We start from the raw sequence: 25,496 nt of genomic DNA on the forward strand, positions 1-25,496 counted from the left end.
ACCCTGGCAGCCAGCGCAAGGATAAGGGACTCTGGCTACCCACAGCGCAGAAAATGTGACTGCTGCAGTCGAAGGAAAGGCATGGGGCAGACTTCCGTCTCAGAGAGACTTCCCCTTTTTGGGGTGTGGGATGGGGGGCAGAGGCTGGGCCACAGGAGGTGTCCATGTGCCCGCCCTCCCCCTCAGAGCAGGGCAGTGGGGCAGAACGCGGGGGCAGAGCACAGGAAGCATCTCGGGGAGCGCCTGACATGAGCACGGCATGCTCCACCTCACCCTGGCTGTGTCCTCCCAGCACGTCCGGGGAGACAGGAACAGCCACCCGAGAATGCACAAATCCAGGTGAGGGAGATGGGCCCAGAGAAACTGGGTGGATTTGTGACGAGCAACACAAGACCCTGACCTCACCACTGCATGGGGTTGGCAGAGGCAGCAGAGCAGTCGCCCCACCTGGGGCTTTCTCTTGCCCTGAGGCACTGCTACCTGCTTGTCCAACACAGCATTGATGTAATGGGCTGTTGCAGCACAGCTCCATACATTTCCTTCCGGGACAGGAGCTTCATCAGGCTGAGCTGGCAACAGTCCCAGTGACCAAAATTCTGGAAAAGGGCCCACAGCAGTGCAAGACAGGCCCCTGGGCTGACAGGAAACCCAGGCCCACCCAGGAGCAGCACACCCTCCAGGCTAGAAGTCCATAGAGCTGTGGGCCAGGTAGTCCTTGCGGCCAATGTTGCTGACTTGCTTCGTCTGCATGGCCTCCAGCTTGGGGCAGTCGGTGATGCGATGGCCCAGGCCACCACAGAAGGCACAGCCCCGCTCACCTGCAATGGGAGAGATGGGGTCAAGGCCAGAACAGCACAGTGACATGCCAGAACAATACACTGCCACACAGTGGGGACAGCAGCCCCCACCCCAGAACCAAGGAGCTACACCAGTGTCTCCCCAGTGTTGTGGCACTGGGAGCTGGAGGGTCCCTTCCAGAGCCCAGGTTTTGCAGCAGCCCCATGGGGGTCCCTGTGTGAGCCTGGGGTCTCTCACCATTGATGTCCAGCATGGTCTCATCCCCACAGTGCAGCACCTGGAGCACAGGTGGCACCTTCTGCTTCGCCTCCAGGAGCAGAGCCTTCAGGTCCATCAGCACTGACTCATCTGGGGGCAGAGACACAGGTCAGGCAAAGCCATCCTGCTTGCTCAGAACACCCCCTTGGCACTGCCCAGCTGCCCCCAGCCCTGTGCTGTTCCTCACCACAGGCCTTGTTGATGAAGGTGGTGGCAATGCCAGTGTTGCCTGAACGGCCCGTACGCCCGATGCGGTGAACTGTGGAGACAGGGACAGGATCATCCCTGGGTGAGCACAGTGTGACAGACCATCCCTGCCCCAGGACACTGCAGGGACAGGCACAGAGCCTTGCTGGCCTCTAGACCCCTCCCACGAGGCCCAGTGCCCACCATAGTTCTCAATCTCCTCTGGCATGTCGTAGTTGATGACGTGCTGGATGGCTGGGAAGTCCAGGCCCTTGGAAGCGACATCAGTGGCAACCAGGACATCCTTCTTCCCATCCCGGAAGGCCTCAATGGCCTTTGTCCGCTCTTCCTGATCTGCAAAGGCCCAGCAGAAAAGATCAGTGAGGGCAGAGCTCCCAGTCCTACCTACTGCAGCAAACACTGTGGCCTCAGAGTCAAGCATCGCTTCCTTGGGCAGCCTTTCTCCCAGTGAGGGAGCAGAGGGGCCTCTACATCCCATAGGGACCTGCACTGTGTTTATGCCTGCTCTGTACAACGTGGACCTCATGCCTGACACTGTCACAGCCTTTCCTCACACCATCAACAACTGCTCCAAGCTGGCACCTCCCATGGCCACACACATTCCTGGCAGGAGTGGGGTCACACAGGAGCCCAGGCCTCTCTGGGATCCTCACTGACCTTTCCCTCCGTGGATGGCCACAGCTTCCACACCCTTGAGCAGCAGGTACTCGTGGATTGCATCGACATCTGCCTTCTTCTCTGCGAAGATCAGCACCTGGGGCAGCACAGGCATCATATCAGAGCCCTTTCTGCAAGCTGGCAATGCTGGCACCAGCACAGTCCCCTGGGGAAGCCCATTCCCTCTTACTGAGCAGAGCACACAGCACTGCTGATCCCCAGCATGGCTCAGTCATGTGCCCACTCCACACAGGGGGTCCCTCCTCCCAACTCCCCCATGCCCCAGCGTGACCACATTGTCCCCAGCATACTCACAGGTGGGGGGGTCTTCTGCAGGCACTCCAGCAGATACACCATCTTGGCCTCCTCTTTCACATACTCCACCTCCTAGGAACAAGCAGAGACATGGGTCAGGCAGCAGAGGAACTGCCACTGCTTGGTACCCCTTAGCCGGGAAGGAGGGCCACGAACCCCAGCTCCCTGGCAGAGAAAGGAATTAAGTGCCCTCATGAATGTTTCTGGCCTCCCACACAGGCACAAGGGAGCACCCAAAGACCTCACCTGCACAACATCCAGGCTGGCAGCGCCTGCTCGCCCAACGTTAATGGTGATGGGCTTCACCAGGGCACTCTTGGCAAAGTTCTGGATCTTCTTGGGCATTGTGGCACTGAAGAGGAGGGTTTGCCGCTGGCCCTGCACAGGGAAGAAGCCTTCAGCACTCACCCAACCTGGTATATAGAGGACTGAGCTTCAGGGTGCCCCTATCGTGGCAGCTCAGTACCTTGAAGTAGGAGAAGATGGTGCGGATGTCCCCCTCAAAGCCCATATCGATCATCCTGTCAGCCTCATCCAGGGCCAGGTACCGGCAGATGTCCAGGCTCACCATCTTCTTCTGCAGCAGGTCCATCAGGCGCCCGGGGGTTGCCACCATCATGTGCACCCCACTGTGGGGTGAGAGGAGGCTGCAGTCAGGCCCTTGGCATTCCTGCCCCATGCAGGACACCTCCTTGGCACACAGCTTTCACCCCTATGCTCTCCTCAAGCCAGGGTGCCACTCCTTAGCTCCCTGCCAGCAAACAGAGCAGCTCCAGCCCCATGGACTCCCCCAGAAGGTCTTACTGTTTGATGGTCTCCATCTGCTCCTTGACAGACATGCCCCCGATGCAGAGGGCGCAGCGCAGCGGGGGCAGCCCATCCTCCTGCAGCAGGCGGCAGTAGTACTCCAGGATGCCGTGGGTCTGCCGGGCCAGCTCCCGCTGCAGAGACAAAACCAGCTCGTTCCTACACCTCTGTGCAGGCAGAATTCAGGACTGCAACTGCAAGTCAATCCCAGCCTCCTCCTGGCACTCACCGAGGGACAGATGATGAGTCCATAGGGTCCCTCTCGCTTAGAGAATGGCAGCCTCTTCTCCTGCTCCAGGCAGAACATGATCACAGGGAGGGTGAACACTAAGGTCTTCCCAGAGCCAGTGAATGCAATGCCAATCATATCCCTTCCTGAGAGTCTGCCAAAGAAACGGGGCCAGTGGAGAGGAGGAACATGATGGAACAGCTCAAACCTCCAGGGCTGAGCAAGGTGACAGGGTGCATCTGTCACCAGGGAAGAGCCCCTGGTCCGCACCCCTGAGCGGGCTGTGGGAACAACTGCTCACTACTCTGGCATGGGGACAGAGCACTCACATTGTGGGGATGCCTTGGATCTGTATGGGTGTTGGCTGCTGGATTCCTTTTTTCTTCAAGCCTCTCAGGATAGCTGTCAGAGAACAAGGGACAACACACGTTCATGACCTGAACCATTTCCTCTCTTTTCCCACTCAGGTCCCAGCAGCAGCTCTTCCACCAGTGACAAACACCCCTCAGGCCAACAGCCAGGAAAAAGGTGGGATTGCTTCCAGGCTCCACTCCTGGCCTACCTGCTGGGAACTTCATCTCCTTGAAGCTCTTGATGGGGGGTGGGATGCCCTCCCCCTCCACCAGGATGTGGTACTTCTTGCGCACGCGCTCGTGCCGTGCCTCCGACATGCCCAGGATGTAGCGAGGGGCTCTCCAGCTGTGGTAGCAACAGAAACAGGTGCACAATGAGGCCAGGGCTCCAGAACCAGCAGCTCCCATTGAGGAATTCAGGGGAACTCCCTGTTGGGCTCCAACATCCTCCCAGATAAAAGAGGTAACCCCAAGGGGCTCCATGGAGTGAGTGCAGGAGCAGATCTGAGCCAGTTCCATGAATAACAGCTGAGAACAGCCTATGGATGGTGGATGGAACACGCCAAAAACATCTGGACACACCTCAATCATCTCTCTGACACTGCCTCAGAATCACTGAAGTTGGAAAAGACCTCTGAGATCAATGAGTCCAATCTTTGATTAATCACCACCTTCCACTGCTGCCTCAAACAGCACTGGCTCCAAAGGTTCCTCCAGACTCTTTCTCTGGCTTCGTGACCTCCCAGACCTGAAGACCAACCCTCAGACCTTCTAGTTTAACATAAATGTCCTTTATCAAACTTTATTCTATACAAAACAACATCCAATGTGACTCAAAAGCGTTTGATTTTACAGATAATGACACAAACCCAGTCACTCAGGCAAGAGGCTGCAGAGCTGCACTGCTCCTGCAAGACTCTGTGGGTTTTAGTTCTCTTCAGCCACCATGAACTGATGTTTTCAGAAGTACAACTTCTGAGCTGTGCTGTGAAACCTACCTGGTTTTGATTGGGTCATCATAGGTGATGCCCTTGGCCATCTCCTTCACCGACATCAGAGCTGCAGGAACAAACATCATCAGTCAGAGCAAACTCTCCTCATCCACATCAACCTCACTGGGCAAACAGTTTGGGAGATCATGTCTGGAGACAGAAGAGGAGGAGCAGCACAGACAGCCCCTCTGGCACAGGAACACCCAGTGGTGCTGTGCCCAGAGCCCTGTCACAGCCATGTCTCAGCTAAGGCAGGCAGTGCAAGCTGAGGGCACCCATTGTCACCTCCAGCTCTCCTGCTGCCCTGGGAGCTCTGGAGACACATCTGAGACACAGAGCTCCCACTCACCTCGGCCCTCTGCCACGCTCTCCAGGATCTTCTCTTCCTCCTTCAGCTGCTTCTCCTTGGCTGACTCCTTCCGAGCTGGGGGAAAGCAAGAAACAATGAGGGGGTTTGCTGTCCTCTGAAAGCCACCCAGTGCCGCCACCAGCCCCTCCCTTACCTTCCGCCTTCTCCTTGAGGTGCTGGTGCTGGTCCAGCAGACTGATGTTGGACTGGGGTCCCAGCGGGATGTCATCCTCGTCACCGCGCTGCTCGCTCCCGCTGTCCCGCTGCTCCTCCTCGGACACCACCTTCCGCCGCATCTGCAGCAGCTTCTGCAGCTGGAAGGACGCGGACGGAGTGAGCAGCTCGGCGGCGGGAGGGCCGCTCGGAGCCCTCCCCGGGCAGCCCCGTTACCCCATTACCATCTGCTGCTTGCGCTGCTTGACGGGCACGTAGGGCACGTAGTCGTCATCATCTTCTCCGGACAGGTCGGACGTGTCCGCCGGCTCCTCGCGCTGCCTCTGTGGGGAGACACAAGTTGAGGGGAGCCTGGGGCGGCATCGGGAGCGCGGAGCGGGCGGTACTGGGGGCCGGGCCCGCTCCCACCTTCCGCTCCGCCACGGCCTCCATAGCTCCTTCCCGGAAGACACGCAGGAAGTGACGTCATCGCGCATACCGCCATCGCCTAGCAACGCGCAGGGAGCACCACTGGGCGGGAGCTGCGACTCGGCACGACGGGTCCCCGCGGCGGCCAAACTTGCGCAGAATGAGTTTTACATCTCCTCGCTCCCGCCCCCCGATTTCCCCGGCGCGGCAGAAAGCAGCAGACACCGGGGTTTAAATAAAATAAAAAATTAAAAAGTTCTTTATTGGGTCCAGCACGGTCCTTCCCCGGGGCACGGGGAGCCGCGTGCCCGCGGAGAGGGGGACGGGACGGCCGGGATCACCCCGCGGGGAGGGGCAGGAGGATGGAGGGAGCCCCGGGGGTCCCCGCGGGGCAGGAGAGCACCGGGGCCCCCCGCGAAGGAGGGGACCCCACCAAGGTGAGGCGGGGGGCACAGTGAGGAGAGGCGAGCGGCCGTGGGTGGGTGGGGGTGGCCCCTCCGCACCTCACTGGGCTGCGCTGGAAGTGGTTTTCTTCAGGGTGAAGTTGGTCCAGTTCACGGCCACCTTCTGCCGCGTCTGCTTGGCCGAGTCTAGGCAGAACCTGGCAGGGAGAGCACAGCCCTGGTCAGCCCCCAGCCCAGCGGGACCCCCAGCCCCTCTGTGACCCCAGCCCCACCCAGCTCCCAGCCCCTTCATGCCTCCAGCACTGCTGGCAGAGCTCAGCCCCACATGGTTCTCCCCTCACCTTTTGAAATACTCCACTTCTCTGTCAGTCTCGTCCATCTCTGCCCCATCCAGGTCCTTAGGCAGGAACACATCATCTGGGAAAGCAGAGCAGAGGGTCAGCGCTGCAGGGCAGGGAGGGGCTGCCAGCTGGGCAAGGGGCCACCGAGAGGATGGTGGTGCACAACGATGCTCCCAGCACTCACCGATCGAGGTATTGGATTTCTCCACTTTGTTCCGGCTCTTCCTGCTCTTGCCCTTGGGCTGGGGGGAGCCCCCCAGGGGGAGGTGGGTGGCCAGGGCAGGTGGCTGCTGCGGTGCCAGCTCTGGCAGCTCCACTTTGCCCTCTCCCCTCCGGCCTTTCCACTCACTGGTTCTCTCCTTGTCCCCCCTGGCAGCGCTGCCGCAGGCCCAAGGCTGCCCCTTGCCGCCCTCCCCGGGCTCGGCGCAGCCGCTCGCCCGCGCTGGCTCCGGGGCACTGGCCTTGGAAGGGTGCTTGGTTCCCAGCACCTGCCCCTTCCCACCAGGGCTCTCCAGCCGGGCCTGGCCGCTGGGCACAGCTGTGCTGCCCTCTCCTTTCTTTGCCTGCCCGTTCTGCCGCTTGTTCTTCCTCTGCCGGCTCCCCGCGGGCAGCGGCTCCGGCGGCTCTGGCCCCTTGGGCTGCGGCCCCTCCTGGGGCTCCAGGCCCGGCCCGGGGCCATCCACAGCTGAGTCTGCAGCCTTGGACTGCACCCAGATCATGCGGGACAGGCTGGGCACGGCGCTCAGGCGTTTCACCACGCCGTTCTCGGCTGCCGGGGCTGGCGGGGGCTCCCCGGGCCCCTCGCCCCATCGGGGGCCCGGCTCGCCCCGCAGCAGCGTGTGGCTCTTGGCAGGGCCCAGGCTGAGCGGGGCCAGAGCCAGGTCTATGTCCTGCAGGTCAGAAGACCCGTTGAGGTTGGAGAGCAGGTTCTTCTGCTCCAGGACAGCTGCCTTCTTGGGGAAGTCGTTGACATCCAGGTTGAGGTCGTAGACGCTGAAACTGGCCCGGATGGAGTCCTTGATGGTGTTCTTGATCTCCTGCAGCCGGCTGCTGAGGAAGCTGTTCACCCGCTCCAGCTCCAGCTCTGGCCACTCCAGCAGCTTCTCCTCGGCTGGCTCCCTGGCCTGGCTGGCTGCAGGGGCACGCTCTGCCCGCTTCTGAGCTTCTGCCTCCAGCTGGGCTTTCTCCTTCTCCTGCAACACAGGTGCCATGAGGATCAATTGGGCTGGGCCATAGAACCATGGGTGCAGGACACAGAGCTTTGCTCCAGCTTTGCCTGACAGCAAACTCAATGGCAGGTGCTCAGCACAGCTACACCACACCTTCCACAGCCCCTAAACTGTCACATTTCCCCCATGGACACTGCAACAGCTGGACACTGCACGCCTGACACTGCTCTGGGCACCAGGCACCAGAGAGAGCCATGATGGCACTGCCTCTCCCTACCAGAGATGCATGGTGTCAGAATGTGACATGGGGCAGATCATACAGGGCAGCCCAAAGCACCCAGGAGGGCTGAGCAACCTTCTACAGGAACAGAGGCAGGAAGAGCCCTACATGGGAACAGGAACTACTGCCACCTTGGGTAAGAGTGACACAGAATTCAAGAACGCAAATGAATGAAAGGGAGAGAAGGAAAAGCCCTGCCAGCAGCATAGCCCTGCCCGGTCCTCCTGCAGCCCCAGCCCCTACCCAGCCTCACCTTCTTCTTCTGCTTGTGCCGTGCCCGCTTGGCTGCCTTGGCACTGTTCAAGGGCTTGGGCTCTGTGCTGTTGATGTAGTCCAGCAGCTCGTCCACATTGCGGTGGTCCACAGCGGGCTCCCCTGAGCTGCTATTGTGCCCCAGTTTCTGTGGCAGCTCCTCTTTTCTCTTGGTGAGGCGAGAACGCAACTTCTCTCGAATCTCAGCGTAGTTGCGGCTCGTGGGAGCGGCCGGGGGCTGTGGAAGGCAAGTGCTGTCAGCCAGACACCAGCCAGCATGAGGGGCAGGCAGCCCCCACTCCCCCTGTGACCTTCCAGCCACTCCCTTCCCTGCAGTCTCAGCAAGACAAGTCAGCACAGCCCTAGTGAGCTCTTCCACCGTGAAGCCACAGGGCTTGGCTGGCTGCTCCGAGCCCTGGGGCTGGGCAGGCAGCTGCGAGTCGGGAGCAAGGGACCAGCAGGCTGATGAAGCAGGGTAGAAAGGAAGTGGGGGATGTACGTGCCTGCAGGGAACAGCTGTGGCCAGACCTGCCCACCTCCCACTCTGGGCACAGGGGCCGAGTGATGTCTCCTCACCAAAGCAAGGACCGGGGGTGGCTGCAGACCAGCCCCTCACTCACCGCGTTGTGGCCGAAGAACTCACAGTAGCAGCAGTCACAGAACTTCCCATCTTTCTGGTTGGTGGAGGAGGAGGTGCAGGAACTGCGCTCTGAGCTGCTGTCCTCATCCTCCCCGAGCCCCTCGTCTGCCTCGCAGGGCTGTGGTGGGTGGCAGCTGGTACCATTCGGGAATTTGTGCCCTTTGCAAGAGGGGTCCCTGAGGAGAAGGGGAGAAGGGTGAGAGCTGAGCAGGCACCAGGGTATCTCAAAAATTGTCCCATGCTATGCATGTAAGAACAGCCCTCCTGGGGAAGCTTGTGCCCAAGCAGAAGGATTTGCAGGACAAACCCCCTCCCCTGCATTCTCCTCTTCTGGGGAAGATTCCTGAGGAGCCCACAGGAGCAGCAATCTGTCTCTCCCAGCCCTCAGGGCCTCTGGCCAGCCCGAGGCTGGTGCAGCAGAGCCCCAGTGAGCCAGGCCCTGGGCTGGGAGCAGGGCAGGGCATGGTACTCACTGGGGGTATTGGGTAGCACAGGTGAGGAACACTGGGACTGTGCAGCTGCCAGACATCCCCATGTGAGGCAGGCCCAGCTCACAAGGGCACAGGCTACCCAGATCAGAGACAGGGAGACCAGGGCACAGCCCACAGTGTCATTCCTCAAGATCCAGCTCAGGACCCGAGCTCTGCACAGAGAGAGCTAATTAGCAGAGAGGAAGCAACGTGCTCTCTTCCAGGGCACAGGCAGCCCAGAGAGGGCTGCAGGAACAGGTGACCAGAACAAGTCCACAGGCTTCATCTTCTCGAGGACCTTTGCTCAGTGCCACAGCTGCCTGACAGGTCTCACTGACATAGATCCTGTTGGCCAACTGCAGGTTGATCAGGGTGTTCCTTTGGGTCTTTTAGCTGGAGGAGAAGCACAGCCTCTTCTGCACCACAGAACCAAGGACTACCACAGGAGCAACACACGTTGGGAGAGAAAGAGCTTCACCCTCGGTCTGCAGCAGTGGAACTGGCCCACAAAGACAGCAGCTTCCTGCACCACCATGCCAGGGCAGTCAGTCCCTCCACAGGGAGAAGTGCATCCATGGTCAGGGATGGGAGAAAAAGTACATGGCCCCGCAAGGAGAGGCTGGAAGCAGGCAGGGCTCCCTTACTCACCTGTTCGTGCTGGGCAGCTGGTGGGAGGCAGGAGGAGGGATGAGTGAAGTGCTGCAGTGCCCGTTGCAGGGATGAGCACAGCCCGACAGCGGCGGCGGCATCTTCAGCAGGGGCACGTTGGCGGGGGGCAGGTGAGGGCTCTTGCACGGCCCTGGGCTGTGGGAGGCCGCGCTGGCCGGAGGGGACTCGGACACCGGCTTGGGGGCCGCCGCCTGCGCGCTGGGAGCGGGGAAGAGCGCGGCCTGCGAGGAGGTGCCCAGCGGGATGTGCGGCGGGGAGCTGAAGGGCCCCGCGTGGGGAGGTGTCTGTTTGGAGGGGATCAGCGCCGGGGGCTGCGAGGGGAGGCCCGTGGGACTGTTGGGAGGAGCAGTGAGGTCGGAGTGCTGATGATGCTCTGAGGAGTGGAAGGCCTCACCTGCAGAGAGGCAGGAGCAGAGACAGTCAGACACTGGCTGTGCTGCACAGACCAAGGCCATGCTCAGAGCCACCCACCACATTTGCACAAGCTGTTTCTCCTCCCAGACATCAGAGTGCTTGGGATAGAAGCCATCCCTGCTCACACAGGGCCTTGGGGTCAGTGTGCCCCCCCCACAGGATCCAGCCCTGCCCCACCATGGAGAACAGGGCAAGAGGAAAGGCTGTGGAGCAGCAGGCCAGGAGGGGGCAGCTGGCGCTGTCCCAGGGCACGTACCTGGCGGGGTGGCCCTCCGGCACAAGCTTTTGAACTGCTTCGGCAGCGTCTTGCAGAAGTCGAGTGAGGTAGGCAGAGGCGAGCCCGGTGTGGCGGTGCTGGAGGTGGCAGAGGCTGTGTGGCTGTAGGGACAGGCCTTCAGCCCCGGCGCCATGGCCGACACCTGGCTGGCGCACTCTGGAGACAGAGCAAGGCTGGGGTGCTTGTCACCTGGAAGGAGAGCAGAGCTGGGGCTGAATCCCAGCACCATCTGCCTTTTTCAAAGGGGCCCCATGTGCTACTGGTACTGAGATTCAGAGGCCCAGCCTGCCCCCCCTTGCCCACAAGGAAACCACCTAAGCCAAGAACTGAGCAGAAAGCTCCGCTCAACCCCACAGCCGGCTTCAGCTCACCTAGTGCAGCTGGGGGAGTCCCAAGGGGGCTGCCCTGCACGGTCCCGTTGCTGTGCTGCGAGTTCCAGAGGCCTGAGAGCTTGTGAGCAGACAAAAACGAGCTGGGGTCCCAGTCCCCTGAGTTCCCGTGGCATGAGGAGGAAGAAGACGAGGAGGAGGAGGAAGAGGAGTGTGAGCCACCCCCACAAGACTGTGATTTGCAGGATGTGTGGGATAAGGAGACCTATCAAAGGAAACACAGAATGAAGTGCTTGAGGGGACACCTTGGCCCCCAGGTGTCAGCACCAACACTCCCTCCATTGCAGCAGGGGCTCAGCTCACATGAACCACTTTTATCACTGTCTTGGGAGTGACAAACACCCCCTCCATCCGCACCAACACAGCCTGCCTTACAGAGGCTGGGCCATGCCAAGGGCCACACACCTGTGCTGTGTCCCTGTGCTGGTCCCACTCACACTAGGGCAGGGTTAAATAAAGCCAAGCAGAAGCCAACTCCTCTACCCAAACCCCACGCACAGGCAGGCACTTGCCCTGGCAGCCACTGCCTCTCTCTGCGTCATGAAGGGAGCAGCCCCGGGGCTGGGGGACGCGGCACAACGTGCAGCAGAGGAAAGCAGTGGCACTGTCAGCCTTGCCAGCCCGGCAGCTCCAAGCCATGGCAAGCTGCTGGATGGGCCTCCACAGCACCACACACCGCCCCAACAGGGCCTGTCCGTGCTGAGCCACAGGCAGCCCTGGGCAAGGAAGTGAAGGCTGGGATGTCTGGGACACAGCTCAGAGTGAGGATGGGACCCACACATGCAGTCAGTGCCACAGGGCAGTCAGTGCCCTGTCCCTACAGCCACAGCCCTGCCTTCCAAACCCCAGCCCCATAACCGCGTACCGCCAGGGCCTGCTCCTGCACCGCCCGTCGCTCTTCCTCCTCCACGCTCTTCCGGCAGCTCTGGCAGATCCACAGGGGCATTTCTCCCAGGAGGTTCTGCACGAGCGTTGGCACGAAGTCGGGTGGCAGCCTCTCGCCTGGGGAAACCAGCCCATTGTGGGACGGCCCTCCCCAGTCCTTGCGCTCCCGGTGACAGAGCAGGCAGCAGGTCTGCACGGACTGGTTGGCGGTGGGCAGCACCTGAGGAAGGACACACAGACTGTGAGTCACCCAGGTGTGATCTGGTGCAGATGTGGGGCAGATGAGACAGTGAAGGAGACCTCAGGATGCTGACACCAAACCAAGGAAATTCTTACAGGCTACATGTGGTATTGCACCTTCTCCCACTGGAGCAGAGCAGCCTCAGGCTGACCAGCTGCTGCCAACCTGCCATGTGCCAGATTAGGAGTGTTTGGGCTTCTGGGAAGATCACAGCATGCCAAAGAGCCAGCCTTGCCACCAAGCAAGGCTGGGAAGCCATCAGCAACTCCCATCATCACCTCTGGTACAGTGAGACTGAGGGTACTTGCATGGCAAAGCAGCACCCACAGAAATCCCAGAAAGGGATATGAAGGGTGGGTCTGACAGCCTCAGCTCTCCCTCCTTGCCCATCAAAGATGCCCCCACTGTGTGACCCAAGAGCCCCATGCCCTCTCTCCCGCCTCTTTGTTCTGCACAGCCAGCGGTGCTGATGCGCCAGGGTGGGGTGCAGCCCCCCGTGCTGCTTCATGCTCTCCCTGCACAGGCACAGCCAGGTTGGGGCTTCCCTGCAGGAGCCGGGCTGCATCCCTCGGGCTCGCCGGAGCCCTGACAGCCGTGACGAGCCCGGCGTGGCGCGGGCGAGGGGGCCCCCATTGTCTGCCGGCGCAGCGGGGCCCTGCCACAATGAGCCGTGCATTGAACTGCTGCTGCCAAACAGATGGCGTCTGCAGGCTCAAGGTGAAGCAAAGGTCAGAGGCCAAGGAGAGCAGAGTGGGGGCACAGCCCCCCTGCCCACCCACGGTGAGGGGGGAGCAACCGGACCACCCCGTGTCCCAGCTGACACCGCCACCATGGCGGGCGACACCACGGCTGGTGACACCACGGCTGTCCCCAATCTACCCAGCACATCCACGCCCGGCGCCCACCCGCGCCTCGCTGCCCACAACCCGGAGCAGGTGGCGGCAGCCAGGTGTGTCCAGCAGGGAGAAGCGCGCTGAATGAGGATGCTGGAGCCACCTGCCATCGCCCAGCGGCAGGGCTGTGCAGGGCTGTGCAGGGCTGTGCGGGGCTGGGCCCGCCCGCGGGGCGCTCTGGGAGCGCTCCCAGCCCCATCCGCAGGGATGCTCCGAGTCGGGGGTCGGGGCGGGGATGGGCAGGGCCCGGGGGGGATGGGGTGCAAGGGGCAGGGCCCCATCCCCGCGCAGGCTGAACCCCCCTCGGAGCCAGCCCCGTGCCCACCGCAGCGCTACCCCGGTACCTGCGCGCTGCCTCTGCCCGACTCCCCGCCGCTGCCCGCCGCCGCCGCCACCTCAGGCGGGGCGGGCGGTTCCGGTGGTGGTGGCGGCGGGGGAGGCCCGACGTCGGGACCCGCCATCCTGTCACGGCGAGGCCCGGAGCCACCTGCCGCCGCTGCCGTCGCCGTTGCCGCCGTTGCCGCCTTGTTCCGCCGGCGAGTCATGGCGAGCCCGCCGCAGCCAGGACAACAGCCAATATGGCGGCGCGGTCCGTCCGGCCCCTGCCCGCGGGAAGGAGGGAGGGAGGGAGGGGGGAAACGCTCGGGGAGTTGAAGCCGCCGCCGCCATCTTGGGTGAGGGCAGCGCTGCGCCCCCTGGCGGGCAGGGGGAGCGGCGGCAGCGCCGCGGGTTCGAATCCGCCCCACGCCCCGAGGCTCCCGCGTGTCCTACAGGCGCCCGCGCCCCAGTCGAGATCGGGGGTGCATCGCGATCGTATCCCCACCTGGATCATCAGAGTGCAGCTCCTCCGGTTCGAACTGAAAGAGAGCAGGATTAGATTAGATATTAGGAAAAAAAGTCTTCCCTGCGAGGGTGGGGAGGCACCCAGGCTGCCCAGAGAAGCTGTGGCTGCCCCATCCCTGAAGGCGTTCAAGGCCGGGCTGGACGGGGTTTGGAGCGACCTGGGATAGTGGGAGGTGTCCCTGTGCATGGCAGTGGGATGGAATGAGATGATCTTTTAAGGTCATTTCCAAACTTCTCTATGATTCTGCGCAGGACATAAGATTTTCACCCTGTGCCTGAGAGCATTGTCCAAATGCTCCAGGAGCTCTGTCAGCCTTAGGGCCATGATCGTTTCCCTGGGGAGCTTGTTCAGTGGCTGACCACCCTCTGGGCAAAGAACTGTTTCCTAATATCCAATCTAAACTTCCCCTGACACAGCTCTAGCCATTCCCTCGGGTCCTGTTACTACCACAGAGAGCAGAGATTGGAGCTGCCCTCGGCTGCCCCTCCTGAAGACACTGCAGCCCATAATGAGGTCTCTCCTCAGTCTCCTCTTCTCCAGACTGAACAGACCAAGGGACTTCAGCAGCTTTTCATGTGACTTCCCCTCTAGACTCTTTGCAGCCTCCTTTGGACACTCTCTAATAGCTTTATTCTTCTTTTATTGTTGTGCCCAGATCTGTGGGGACCTGTAGGACAAGCAGGGCTCCAATCTCACTCTCCCTGTGTGCTCAGGGATCCCCATCCAGGGGAACCAGGACATGGCTGAAAACAGAGCTGCAGCCTGTGGGGTACACAGTGAGCCCCAACAGCGGGGCCAGTCCCACGCCTGCACCCATCCAGCACAGCCGGGGCACTGCCATGACGCAGGGACTTTCTGAAGCCGAGGAGGTGCCACTGCCGTGTTTGTTCAACCATCCTCCACGGATTCTTTACCCATGATTCCACCCCATTAGGCTTCCAGCCACCTGAATTATCGGCACCCACATCCTGTGGCCAGCAGTGCCAGGTCTGGAGCAAACACGTCCTTTGGCACAGCCGGGGTGGTTTGCTGTGGCCAACACCCCGAATACCCCCCGGCACCTCTTCTTGGCCACTTGGTTCCTCTTTGTCCCACCGAGGGGCCACTTTATCCCCTTCCCACTGCATTACCCGCTCCACTCCCCATGCCCTGCACAGTAACGATGCCTGCGGGTGCTTCTCCCGGTGTTCCCCATCACTCCGGGAATGCTGTGGGAAGCGCTGGGGTGTCCCTGTCCACGGATTATTGGGCTGTTGGAGAGAGGAACCGGGGGAGGATAGCCGGGGATGCAGTCGGGAATTTGAGACGGGAACCAAGACCGGGAAGGAAAGCCGGCGGTGAAACCCATCCCGCCCCACGGCAGACGCACCCTCACCCTTCCCATCACAGAGAACCGGTCCGTCGAGGAGCGGGACGGGTCGTCCCGGTGCCGGGACTGGGCGGACCCGTTCCGATCCGCCCCCCGGGCGGTGCCCGGTGCCGACCCGCCCCGTCGGCGAGCGGCGGGCGCGGGGAGCCGGGCGGCGGCAGAGCTGCGGGACGCGCCATGCTGCCCGCTGCCCTCCGCCGATGGCTCCGCCGACCCAAGGTGAGACCGGGGAGGGTCGAACCGGGCCGCCCTCCCTGCGCCCGGGACCGGCGGAGCCCCCGGACGAGCCCGTCGGGGCGATCCAGGAGCTGCGGCCATCCCGGGAGCAGTGGGGGCGGCCGGGGACCCTCTGGTGGAGAGGGAGGAGGAAGCGGGGGGACTCCCGGGGACCTTTCCCGGTGTTTACAGCCACGCACGGATCGGTTCCAAAGCTGCCGGGATGCGGCTGAGCTTGTTCATCCTGCTCTGCCCCCGGGGAAACTGAGGCACGGGTGGGTGGGGAGGGCGGCGCTCCCCAGGAGGAGCCAAAGCTGCCGTGGGAGGTCCCACGTACCTGTTCCAATAGGTGTTCGTGGATCCGTGGGGTCCGGTCCCCCCACGGCTGTGGGAACGGGAGGTTTGGGATCCCGCTGGAGCAGCACGTGGAGATGCAGGGTGCCCCCACCATCAATCGCCCCTCTGCCCTTCCCGCAGCGCTCCGACCCACGCCTGCTCTCCCAGTTCTTCTTTGCCGACGAGAGGGTGACACGGGTGGTGGCCGAGATCAACGGGCTGGACGCCGAGCTGGATCCGCAGCAGTACCTGGTGCTCCTCAACCAGCTCCACCTCAGCCAGGTACGGGGCCAGCCCGGACCTCGCTGTCACGTGGTCCCCCGGGAGGCTGCAGGTGACACCCCTGCCGTCCCCAGGCTCATCTGCTGGCCGTCCTGGAGCGCATCATGGAGGAGTGCATCCCCACGCAGCGGCACAGCCGCGACTACCTGGTCAAGTTCCCTGAGGAGCTCTTGGTGGACAACTTGGGGAACCATATGCTGTTTGCTGCCGAGGTGAGCCCGGGGCCATGGACACCCCACCGTGAGCTGACCCTGGGGACAGGCATTGCCTTGGGTGCTGGCTGCTGACAGTCCCTGTCCCGGCAGTGTCTCCTGGCTGGGACCTTCCTGGAGATGGAGGAGTCAGATGGGGCACAGCTGCGGCCCAAGGCCAGGAATCTGCTGTGCAGCCTGGAGCTGGTCCGGACAGTGCTGCGGGAGCAAAGCCTGAGCCAGCCCAACTCCTATCCAGAGCCTGTCCGGGCTGTGCTCATCCAATTCGACCGGCTCTTTGCAGAGTTTGAGCTGAGGTAAGGGGCAGGGTGAGGCTGCTGGGGTCGTGGTGGGCTGTTCCAGGGCTGTAGGGGCCTCACAGTCTCCCCGTCTCTCCAGCTACGTGTCCTCTCTGGTGGCAGTGAAGTCTCCTGATGAGATCTACAGGCAGCAGGAGATCATCGTGCTCTTCTGTGAGACAGTGGAGCGGTGAGTGAGGGCGCTCTGTGTCAGGTGGGGGCTGCAAGGACTCCAGCCCCAAGGATGGGCAGCCTCCCTTGGCTCAGATCCCTGTAAGGGTGTCTGTGTGTCCCCAGAGCACTGCACCTGGGCTACCTGACCCAGGAGATGATCGATGGCTATGAGCCACTGCTGATGTTCACCATCCCTCGCCTGGCCATTATCAGGTGGGTGCAGCAGCCCCTGGTATGTTCCTTGTCCTGTACCAGCCCCTTCTCTTCATGGGGACTTGGGGTCCCAGGCAACCCCTGACATGAGCTGGGCTCTGTCCCCTCACAGTGGTCTCCTCATCTACCCCGAGGGACCCCTCAGCCTGGAGCGGAGCCCTGAGGAGATGTCCCGGGTCTTCAGCCCCTTCTACAACCTCCTGAAGAAGATCAGGTGTGCAATGGGGGAGCGCTGGGCAGGGCTGTGGGGCAGCAGTGGGGCCCTGACACTGACATGGAGCTGATGCCAACCCCTCGCTGCAGGGACCTGTTGCGGGTGCTGTCAGCAGAGGAGCTCTGCCTGCTGGAGAGGAGCCTGTGCACAGCTGAACAGGAGGATCCCTGCAGTCCAGAGGCCCCCCCAGCCTGGGGGGCAGCTGTGCCCAGTGTGGACCCTCCTGCTCCCTTCAGTCTTCTGGAGGTCCCTAATGCCACCCAAGCACTCCCCACCTGCACGACACAACTGGGACCCCCCAGTGCAGTGGATGACCTGGGCACTGACTGGCAGCAGGGGTGTGCAGTGGGCCAAGATAGCAAATCCCTGTCCACTGGGACAGGGATATCTCACACCATCCCTGGTATAATGGTCACCTCCTCCCTGCGCAGCCCCCAGCCCCTTGGGAGCAGCCCAGGGGTGGGGGTCAGTGCCGCCCCTGGTGCCCGCTGCTCGGAGCTGCGCTCCCGCTACAGCAGCACCAAGGACATGCTGCACACCCTCTTTGTCTGCATCTCGGGTGAGTGACCCCCAAGTCAACCCCCAGCACCCTGATACCCCCAGCACCCTGATACCCCCCAGCACCCTGATCCCCCCAGCACCCTGATCCCCCACCCTCCTGCTGCAGGGGTGGCCGATCAGCTCCAGACCAACTTTGCCAGTGACATGCGAAGCATCTTGAAAACGGTCTTCAAGATTGTGTGCTCGCAGGCGGAGCCCTCGAAGGAGCAAAGTGACAGCAGTGAGTAATCCCCAGGGACATGTGGGACTGCTCCTCTCTGCCCTGCCCATTGCTCATCCCTGGTGAGACAAGGCCACAGCCCTAGGCTTGGGAAAAACGTGGCCATCGTGCCTGCCCAGCTCCAGCTTGGCTGGGCCACAACCTTTGTCCCCACAGAAGAGAAAGATGGTGACTCCTGTGTGACAGATGCTCCTCGTGTGGCTGACTGCCCGCTGTGCTCCCGCCCTGCAGAGGCTGCCAGGCTCCAGAGGGCAGGTGAGGGGCTGCCCAGGTGCTGTGCCTCTGGGGCAGGGTGTGAGGCTGGGGCTGGTCCTGCCCAATCCTGCCTTGGGGGGTCTGGCTGTGAGGGGAGCCAGGCTGAGGGGTTTTTACCGATGTTTTGCCCAGCAGGTGCCCGGTCCCTGCCCGAGTGGGTGCCGGACAGCACATGCAGCCAGTGCTCTGCCTGCCGCTCGCCCTTCACCCTGCTGCGCCGCCGGCACCACTGCCGCAGCTGTGGGAAGGTAGGACAGGGCTGGGATGGGACATGTGGGGTCACTGGGGGACCCAGCTCTGCTCAGCCCTTCTCTGGTCCCTTGGCAGATCTTCTGTGCCCGCTGCTCACCGAATACCGCAGTGCTGCCCTTCTACAGCCAGAGCAAACCCGTACGTGTCTGCACCCACTGCTACAGCACACACCTCCCGCCCTCATCCCGCTGTGCCCGGAGCCAGTGAGAGCCCCTCTGCCCGATCTGCACTGCAGGAGCCGCACAGCTGGGTGCCCAGGGCCGCTCCGGGGCTGCAGGGCAGCACCTCGGCCCCGTGGCTGTCCTCAGAGCTCGGTGGGCATGGTGGCAGGACCCCCCCACCTGGCGTTAGGCTCCCCCCGGTGCACAGGGGCAGGACCCCACACACGGTGGCAGCCCGTGCGGAGTGATGGTGGGCGCAGGACCTTCTCTTCTGGTGCACCGTGGCCTGCCCTGCTTTGGGTGAGCTGCCTGCCGCTGCCGTGCACCTGCCCCCCGGCTGGAAATGTGCTTCGTGGTGGTTTTTTTTCAGGTGAACTTTGGCTGCTGTTGGGCCCGGGGCAGAGTCTCCCCTCGGGGCCTGGCCTGAGAAGGTGCAAAGAGCCCTCACATGACAGCGGGTGCCCCGGGGCCGCCCGTGCCGTGCTGTGCCGTGCCCGGGAGCTGGGGCCCGGCCCTCCCCTTCCCTCCTTATCGCCTCCACCCCATGGATTTTAATAAACAGATAATAAACCCGTCTGTCTGGGCCGTGTGGCGCTGCGCCGCGGCGATCCCGGGCGCGCTGGTGAGCGCGGCTGGTGTGGGGACACCCGTGGGCTCGGTGGGGCGGGGGACGAGGTCCTGGGGCAGCGGGGCGTGCGCGCTCCCGCACGGGCAGACACGGGCGCGCCGCGCCCCGCGCGTGCCCGGGCGCGCGCGTGGGCGGGCGCACCTCTCTGGGGGCGTGGCCTTTGGGGGGCGTGGCTCAGGGGTGAGAATTGCTTAAACACCGACACGGGCGTGGCCTGGGCATGGGGGGCGTGGCCCGGGCATGGGGGGCGTGGCCCGCGCCGTCCCCTCCCGCCGATTCAAATTTGAAGCACGCGCTTTCCCGCCTGAATTTGTTTGCCCGCCGAGGTGACGTCAGCGGCGCGGGGCGCCCCGCAGCCAATGAGCGCGCGGCCCGCGGCCCCCCCAGCCTCCCGCCATGGAGCCCGCGGGCAGCCGCATCCAGGTGCTGCTGCAGGCGGCCGAGTTCCTGGAGCACCGCGAGCACCGGCACCCGCTCGGCCTGGCCGGGGCCGAGCACGGCTACGCCGCTCTCTGCCCCGCGCCGTCGCGCCGGGCCGTGGGCAGCGTCAGGTGAGCGGTGGATGGGTGGGTGGACGGCGGCGGGCGGTGGCGGCGGTGCTGATCACCCGGGTCTCTCCCGCAGGTCGGTGCACAACGCGCTGGAGAAGCACAGGTACGGGGGCGTGGGGGGAGAGCGGCGGGGTAGGGGGTGGTAGAGCCTCCGTGCCTCTCCGTGGCTGACCCCCGTGTCGTTCCCGCCGTGCCCGGCCGCAGGAGAGCCCAGCTCCGGTGCTGCCTGGAGCGGCTGAAGCAGCAGGTACCGCTGGGCGTGGGGCCGGCCCGTTCCACCACGCTGAGCCTCCTGCACCGTGCCCGGCTCCACATCCAGGTGAGGGGTGGTGGCACCGGCAGGGTCGGGAGGTTCCTGTGTGGCAACAGGGCCGCCCAGCTCGGCCCCCGCTCATGGCTCACCGGGCCCCCACAGAGGCTGGAGGAGCAGGAACTGAGGGCACGAAGGGCCAAGGACCGGCTGCGGGACCGGCAGCGGAGCCTGCAGCGGCGGCTGGAATCGCTGCTCTTGCCCGCCGATGGGGAACGGGCACGGGCTGACAGCCTGGACTCCTCCCAGCTCTCAGAGCCCTCCGAGGAAGGTAAGGAAGGGAAAAGAAAGAATGAGGGTGGGCAGGGAGGGAAAGCAGCCAAGGGCCTGACCCGGCCTTCCCCCGTGCCCAGAGGATGCCGAGGTAGAGGTGGATGGTGTGGTGTTCAGCGGGGACCTGCTGCCCGGCTTTGGCACCGGGAGGGACCACAGCTACTCCAGCCCCCACAGCCCCGCCTCCTGACGGCGCCCGCTGCCTTCCCTGCACTGCCTGCCCACCTCCTTCCTGCTGGAAACCCAGCCCCGGCCAGCCTCAGCACAGCTGCCAGGCTAAGAGGCCACAGATAGGGGCAAGAGTTCGGCCTTACCCCCCCACAGCCGGGTGGCACTGGCTGTGGCACTGGGTGCATGGGGCTGGCACTGCGCTGTGGCACCCGCTGTGCATCACAAGGCACTGGAAGAGGTGCTGGAAGAAGGCCCAGCTGTCACTGAGGACACTCTCCTGCCTCCCCCTGTGCACCCACGGGCAGTCTGGGGGCTGCCTGATGTGGGTATGGGACAGTGCTGCCCACTGCAGACATGACTACAGGAAGGTTCTCCTGCCCCTGGAGCGCCAGGAAGGGGAAACGAGTGCATTAAGGAACCTCCCTTCATGCTCCTGCAGCCACCCCGCTCTCTTGTACAGACCCAACACTTTTATAGTAAAGGCACTTGGTAAAACCCTGGCCTGTGTCTTCCCTGCAGAAGGCTTCACCCCCAGAGTGCAGAGCAACCCTGGGCTCTGCTCTAGCCAGGCCAGCCTCAGCCAAATCAGAGGTGGGAGGAGATTCTTTAATGATAATTACATCTCAGAAAGGGTCAAGCAGCAGCTGATTGTCAGACTTATACAGTTTCTTTAAAAATATAAAATCTAAGGAGTCTCCTATCTGTCCTGGTGCAGCTGGCCCCTCACACGTACTGCTTCTTCTTGGTGGCTGCCTTGCTTGCCAGGTCCTTGGCTTTCTCTGTAGCAGCCAGAGCTGTTTCCTTGGCTTTCTCGGTTGCTTCCTTGGCTGTCTCCACCAGTGTTTTGGATGGAGCTTCTCCTACAACATGGAAGCCATTAACCCCCACAGGAGTGCCGGCCAGACCGGCCCTGCCACCCAGGCACTTCCCCACATGGGGAGGAAGATGAGCCTGGCGTTCCTGCCCCCAGCAGGTCAGGGCACGTCCAAAGGGGAACCACAGGGGCGTGACTGTCACCACGTTCCACCCCCTCCTGCCTGCACAACACCCTTGCCCAGCTCTGCAATCACTGCTGGCCTGATCCACTCAGGGAAGAGCAGGCTGTGCCAAGACACAGGGCAAAGGCAAGGGGTGAGGATTTCACAGTCAGATTAGTTCAAGCAACAACCTGCCTATGGACTGGAGTGTTCCCAGTATGACCTCTAACTCCAAGAGACCCATCCCGGTCAGCCCCAGCCTGCCCTTGGTGCCCACCTTGCATTTTTGCTAGCACATATTCAAATCCCTTAGTGCTCTTGGTCACGTTGCTTTTGAACCTGGCCAGACCAAACTCCTGCAAGAGAAAAGTCAGTGAAGGTGTGAGCCCTGTCACACACAGCCCCTGGGGCTTTGTGTGAAAAAAGCTTGAAAAATCAGAGTGACTTTCACAGTGATGGTTCTGGGTGCCTCAAGAGCTCATGAGGATGGGGGGAAACAAAGGGAAAGGGTGTAAAACCAGCAAAAGGAAAGGGTAGAGCAGGGGCGAGCAGCAGCTTTACTGCTTGAGCTCACCTGGATGGCCCGCGAGACGCCGAAAAGGCTGGAGGATACCCAGGCTTCCCGCTTGACCTCGGTCCAGTTGCTGTTCTCGGGGTTCACCCGGTACTCGCAGCGCTCCTCCACCACCTGCACGAGGCACAGCCCGGCCGTGGGCACTGCTGGGTCCCCTCCAGCCCCCCCACACCCGCCCAGCCCAGCACCTACCATGAGACGAGCGTGGTTGATGTTCCAGGTGAATGTGGTCATGGTTCGGTTCTTGGGGTCCACGATAGAGTCCTCCAGGATGTAGACGGAGTGGGCGACATTGGCTGGGAAGAAGCGCTCTGCCCAACGCGGCATCCGGTTGGTCTTGGTCAGGAGCCGCCGAGAGAGCAGCTTGTGGTCCGGCGTTACCTCCCGGTGCACGATGTCTTCGGTCAGGACATGTTTGCTAAAATAGGGAAGGAAACATCACGCCCTGCTCCTCGCCAGCTCTCCCCCGGGGCTGGCAATCGTCAGGAACTGAGCGATTAAGGCAGGGAGGGCACCGGTGGTGCGGGACACCCATCCCCGCCGGCTGGAGCCCGCGGGACCCCCGGGGAACGGGCTGGGCTGGGGACCGGGCGTGGCACCGATCCCAGGTGGGACCGAGCGGCGGAAGGGGCCGCGGAGAGCCCCGGCGCACCTGTAGGGGTTGGGGTAGCGCTGCCAGAAGGCGGCGAACACCTGGTCCCAGGGCCCCTTGAGGACGCCCAGGCTGGCGCAGTATTTCCCCATGGGGCCGCCGCTCAGGCCCGCGCCTGCTGGGCGGCCGCCATGCGGCCCGCGCGCCCCGCCCCGCCCCGCCGCGCGCTTCCGCTCCGCACTGCGCACTTCCGGCACGCCCCGCCCGGTTCCGGTCCCGCCCCGCCCGGTTCCGGCCCCGCCCCGGCCGGTGCGGCCCCGCCCCGCGGCGGCGGCGGCGCGAGGATGAGCGGGAGGCGGGTGGACGCCAAGGTGGTGCTGCTGGGGCAGGAGGGGGTGGGCAAGAGCAGCCTCGTGGAGCGCTGCGCCCACGGCCGCTTCCGCGCCGGGCCCTACCAGAACGTGAGTGACACACCGGCCCCGCGCGGCCCCGGCATGGCGCCCCCGCCTCTCCCTCGCCTCCCCGGGATGAGCACCTCGCGTGGCACCCCCGCATCCTGCCCGTGGTCTCCCCGTTTCCGCGCCGTGTCCCCGGGATGCTGCCACCCACGTCTCTGGGACGGCGTCCCCTCGCGTTGTCCCCGCCGTGTCCGGGCTGGGACCCGCCACATCCCTCCCGCCCCCGCGGGTCGGTCCCCGCGTGTCCTCAGCCTCTTTCCGCACGCCCCGGGGTGAATTCCCCCGTATCCCTGCGCCGGTTTCCACCGTGTTTTCCGGACAGATGCCCCCGCATGCCCGGGCCGGTTTCCCACCGTTCCTCTTGCTTCGCTTGCAGACGATCGGAGCCGCTTTTGTGGCCAAGGTGATGACCGTGGGGGACCAGACCGTGACCCTGGGTATCTGGGTAAGTGCGGGGCGAGGTCTGTGCCTGCTGACATCCCTGGCAACCCCTGGTGAGGGACCCTGGGACCCTCCGACCCCCGTCACCTGCCTGTCGCCCCCAGGACACGGCAGGCTCGGAGCGCTATGAGGCCATGAGCCGCATCTACTACCGGGGAGCCCGGGCTGCCGTGGTCTGCTACGGTAAGGGCACGGAGAATGGAATGGGAAGGAGCTGCTGGCTGCAAAGGGCCCGGGCCGGGGTGGTGACACCGGTGGGTCGGGCACTGAGGGGCAGTGTCAGCAGACCCGGATTGCTCTCCCCAGATCTCACCGACAGTGGCAGCTTCGAGCGAGCCAAGTTCTGGGTGAACGAGCTGCAGAACTGTGAGGAGGTATGGGGGTCTGGGGGCTGTGAAGCCTCCCCAGAGCACCAGGGGGGTGGTGGTGGGGACCAACCCTCCCAACCCTGTTCCTGCCGCAGGGCTGCCGGATCTACCTGTGTGGCACCAAGAGCGATCTGCTGGAGGAGGACAGGAGGAAGAGGGGGGTTGACTTCCACGACGTGCAGGACTACGCTGATGGTACGGCCGGTGCTGGCCCTTCCCGGGCTCGGGAGCTTTGAGCGGGTGGGGAGTGAGGGAGGATTGAGCTGCTGTTCCCACACGAGGAGCTCTGCCCTTGCCGTGGGCCCACAGCAGATCCAATGGCACCAGGGCTCCCTGTATGGTGAGGCACGGGCTCTGCCAGGGACCTCCCTGGGCACGGCGTGTCCTGACAGGGGCAGGCATGGGGCCAGCTGGGCCAAGGGGCCGGCAGCCCTGCCCTGTGTCCCTGCCAGCCTGCTGTCAGCAGCTGTGCCCAAGGGGTGACTCTGGGGGCAGACATGCCCATGGAGCTGTATCTGCTGAACCTGCAGCAAGTGCCAACCTGGGCCCTCATTTCAGAGATCAAAGCAGACCTCTTTGAGACCTCCAGTAAAACGGGCCAGAGCGTGGGTGAGTAGCTCCTGGCTGGGGCCGTGTCCTGGCTGAGCAGGGCTGGGGGCTCTGCCTGGCAGGGGGGCACCCACACCTGCCATGCCTCCTCTGCCCCCAGATGAGCTGTTCCAAAAAGTGGCTGAGGACTATGTCAACTTCTCCGCCTTCCAGGTGATGACAGGTGAGTAGGCAGGACCTGTCCCTCCCCAGGCACCCTTCCCTGTGCCTCTGGGTGCAGAGCATGAGCTCTGGGGGTCTGGCAGTGCTTCCCTTGGGGCTGCTGTGGCTCCGTGCCAGGGATTGTCTCACGGAGTTTGAGTTCCATCACAGCATCCTCCTGCCTGCTCAGGCCAGGCTCAGCACATCCACGCAGCTGGCTCATGGTGGCCTTTGGCAGCCAGGAGCCAGGAGCCTTGCTGGGCTGCAGGACCAGGCCTGCCCAGGTGTGCTCAGCCTGGCTGTGCCTCCTGCCCTGGGCTGGGCCATGTTGTGTGAGCCGTGCCATGACCCTGAACCTCAGCACTTCTCCACGGGGCACCAAACCCTCCCCAGGGCACCTGGCGGGGCCCACACCTGTGCCCAGCAGCTTTGGTGGCGTGGATGTGCCAGCAGCCTGCTGCTCCTGCTCTCTTCCAGAGGACAAGGGTGTCAACCTGAACCAGAGGAACAGTCCCTACTTCTACAGCTGCTGCCACCACTGAGCCCCTGTGCCAAAAGGGAATTGCTGCTGCCGGACGGGCAGCTGGCACTCACTGGACTCCTCTGGGTTTTTACCTGCTGTGTTTTAGCTGTTGGGCCTGGCCGCAGCCCAGCCTCCGGACTGCTCTCCTGGCACACAGAGCGGCCCAGTGCTGCCGTGCAGTGCCAGGAACCATGGACTGTCACTCTGGGCACCCCCTCTCTGCCACTTGTGGTGTTTGTGGGAGCTGTGGTGGCCCAGCGGTGGCCAGTAACTTATTCTCTCAGAGATGCTCGATTCTTTGCAGATTTATTTAAGCGTCTTCTCTCGAGGTGTACAATGTAAATAAAACGCGTTGTGGTCTGAGCCGTACCCCTGCGCGCGAGGCCCTCGGGGCTCTCCCTTCCCTGCCTCCCCCCACTCAG

At 63.2% G+C, this 25,496-nt stretch overlaps 6 protein-coding genes across 6 annotated transcripts; 3 read left to right on the plus strand and 3 right to left on the minus strand.

The window, feature by feature from the left end:
- DDX41 (DEAD-box helicase 41) lies at positions 1–5,690 on the minus strand. The gene is made up of 17 exons (XM_066560024.1): positions 5,548–5,690; positions 5,364–5,462; positions 5,120–5,279; positions 4,966–5,040; positions 4,623–4,683; positions 3,834–3,970; positions 3,601–3,673; positions 3,272–3,425; positions 3,040–3,176; positions 2,702–2,864; positions 2,482–2,613; positions 2,236–2,307; positions 1,921–2,017; positions 1,447–1,596; positions 1,244–1,315; positions 1,036–1,146; positions 1–818 (listed from the first exon to the last, which is right to left on the minus strand). Exons 1-17 carry the CDS (start codon positions 5,569–5,571, stop codon positions 682–684), a joined length of 1,854 nt encoding a protein of 617 aa, XP_066416121.1. The 5' UTR covers positions 5,572–5,690; the 3' UTR covers positions 1–681.
- An 87-nt stretch (positions 5,691–5,777) lies between these two features.
- On the minus strand, positions 5,778–13,540 carry FAM193B (family with sequence similarity 193 member B). The gene is given in 11 exon segments (XM_066560023.1): positions 5,778–6,148; positions 6,293–6,368; positions 6,477–7,485; positions 7,995–8,231; positions 8,614–8,809; positions 9,752–10,166; positions 10,443–10,652; positions 10,835–11,057; positions 11,718–11,957; positions 13,216–13,509; positions 13,511–13,540. Coding segments are annotated over 11 exon segments (3,027 nt in total). The 3' UTR covers positions 5,778–6,051.
- A 2,283-nt stretch (positions 13,541–15,823) lies between these two features.
- On the plus strand, positions 15,824–18,504 carry LOC136563188 (lateral signaling target protein 2 homolog). Its single transcript, XM_066560427.1, has 11 exons — positions 15,824–15,918; positions 15,993–16,130; positions 16,224–16,426; positions 16,509–16,598; positions 16,706–16,795; positions 16,908–17,009; positions 17,099–17,568; positions 17,677–17,790; positions 17,947–18,045; positions 18,181–18,293; positions 18,373–18,504. The coding sequence occupies exons 2-11, from the start codon at positions 16,023–16,025 to the stop codon at positions 18,502–18,504; spliced, it is 1,521 nt and encodes a 506-aa protein (XP_066416524.1). The 5' UTR covers positions 15,824–15,918; positions 15,993–16,022.
- Positions 18,505–19,479: 975 nt separating this feature from the next.
- MXD3 (MAX dimerization protein 3) lies at positions 19,480–20,867 on the plus strand. The gene is made up of 5 exons (XM_066560231.1): positions 19,480–19,637; positions 19,711–19,740; positions 19,842–19,956; positions 20,053–20,218; positions 20,301–20,867. Exons 1-5 carry the CDS (start codon positions 19,483–19,485, stop codon positions 20,408–20,410), a joined length of 576 nt encoding a protein of 191 aa, XP_066416328.1. The 5' UTR covers positions 19,480–19,482; the 3' UTR covers positions 20,411–20,867.
- Positions 20,868–20,976: 109 nt separating this feature from the next.
- Positions 20,977–22,760, minus strand: PRELID1 (PRELI domain containing 1). The gene is made up of 5 exons (XM_066560127.1): positions 22,595–22,760; positions 22,135–22,360; positions 21,943–22,056; positions 21,646–21,724; positions 20,977–21,251 (listed from the first exon to the last, which is right to left on the minus strand). The coding sequence occupies exons 1-5, from the start codon at positions 22,684–22,686 to the stop codon at positions 21,115–21,117; spliced, it is 648 nt and encodes a 215-aa protein (XP_066416224.1). The 5' UTR covers positions 22,687–22,760; the 3' UTR covers positions 20,977–21,114.
- Positions 22,761–22,833: 73 nt separating this feature from the next.
- RAB24 (RAB24, member RAS oncogene family) lies at positions 22,834–25,443 on the plus strand. The gene is made up of 8 exons (XM_066560436.1): positions 22,834–22,995; positions 23,369–23,437; positions 23,538–23,616; positions 23,740–23,807; positions 23,897–23,996; positions 24,360–24,410; positions 24,511–24,573; positions 25,029–25,443. The coding sequence occupies exons 1-8, from the start codon at positions 22,879–22,881 to the stop codon at positions 25,091–25,093; spliced, it is 612 nt and encodes a 203-aa protein (XP_066416533.1). The 5' UTR covers positions 22,834–22,878; the 3' UTR covers positions 25,094–25,443.
- The last annotated feature ends 53 nt before the right edge of the window (positions 25,444–25,496 follow it).

Source organism: Molothrus aeneus, chromosome 15 (assembly GCF_037042795.1).
Source record: "Molothrus aeneus isolate 106 chromosome 15, BPBGC_Maene_1.0, whole genome shotgun sequence".
Lineage (NCBI taxonomy): Eukaryota > Metazoa > Chordata > Aves > Passeriformes > Icteridae > Molothrus > Molothrus aeneus.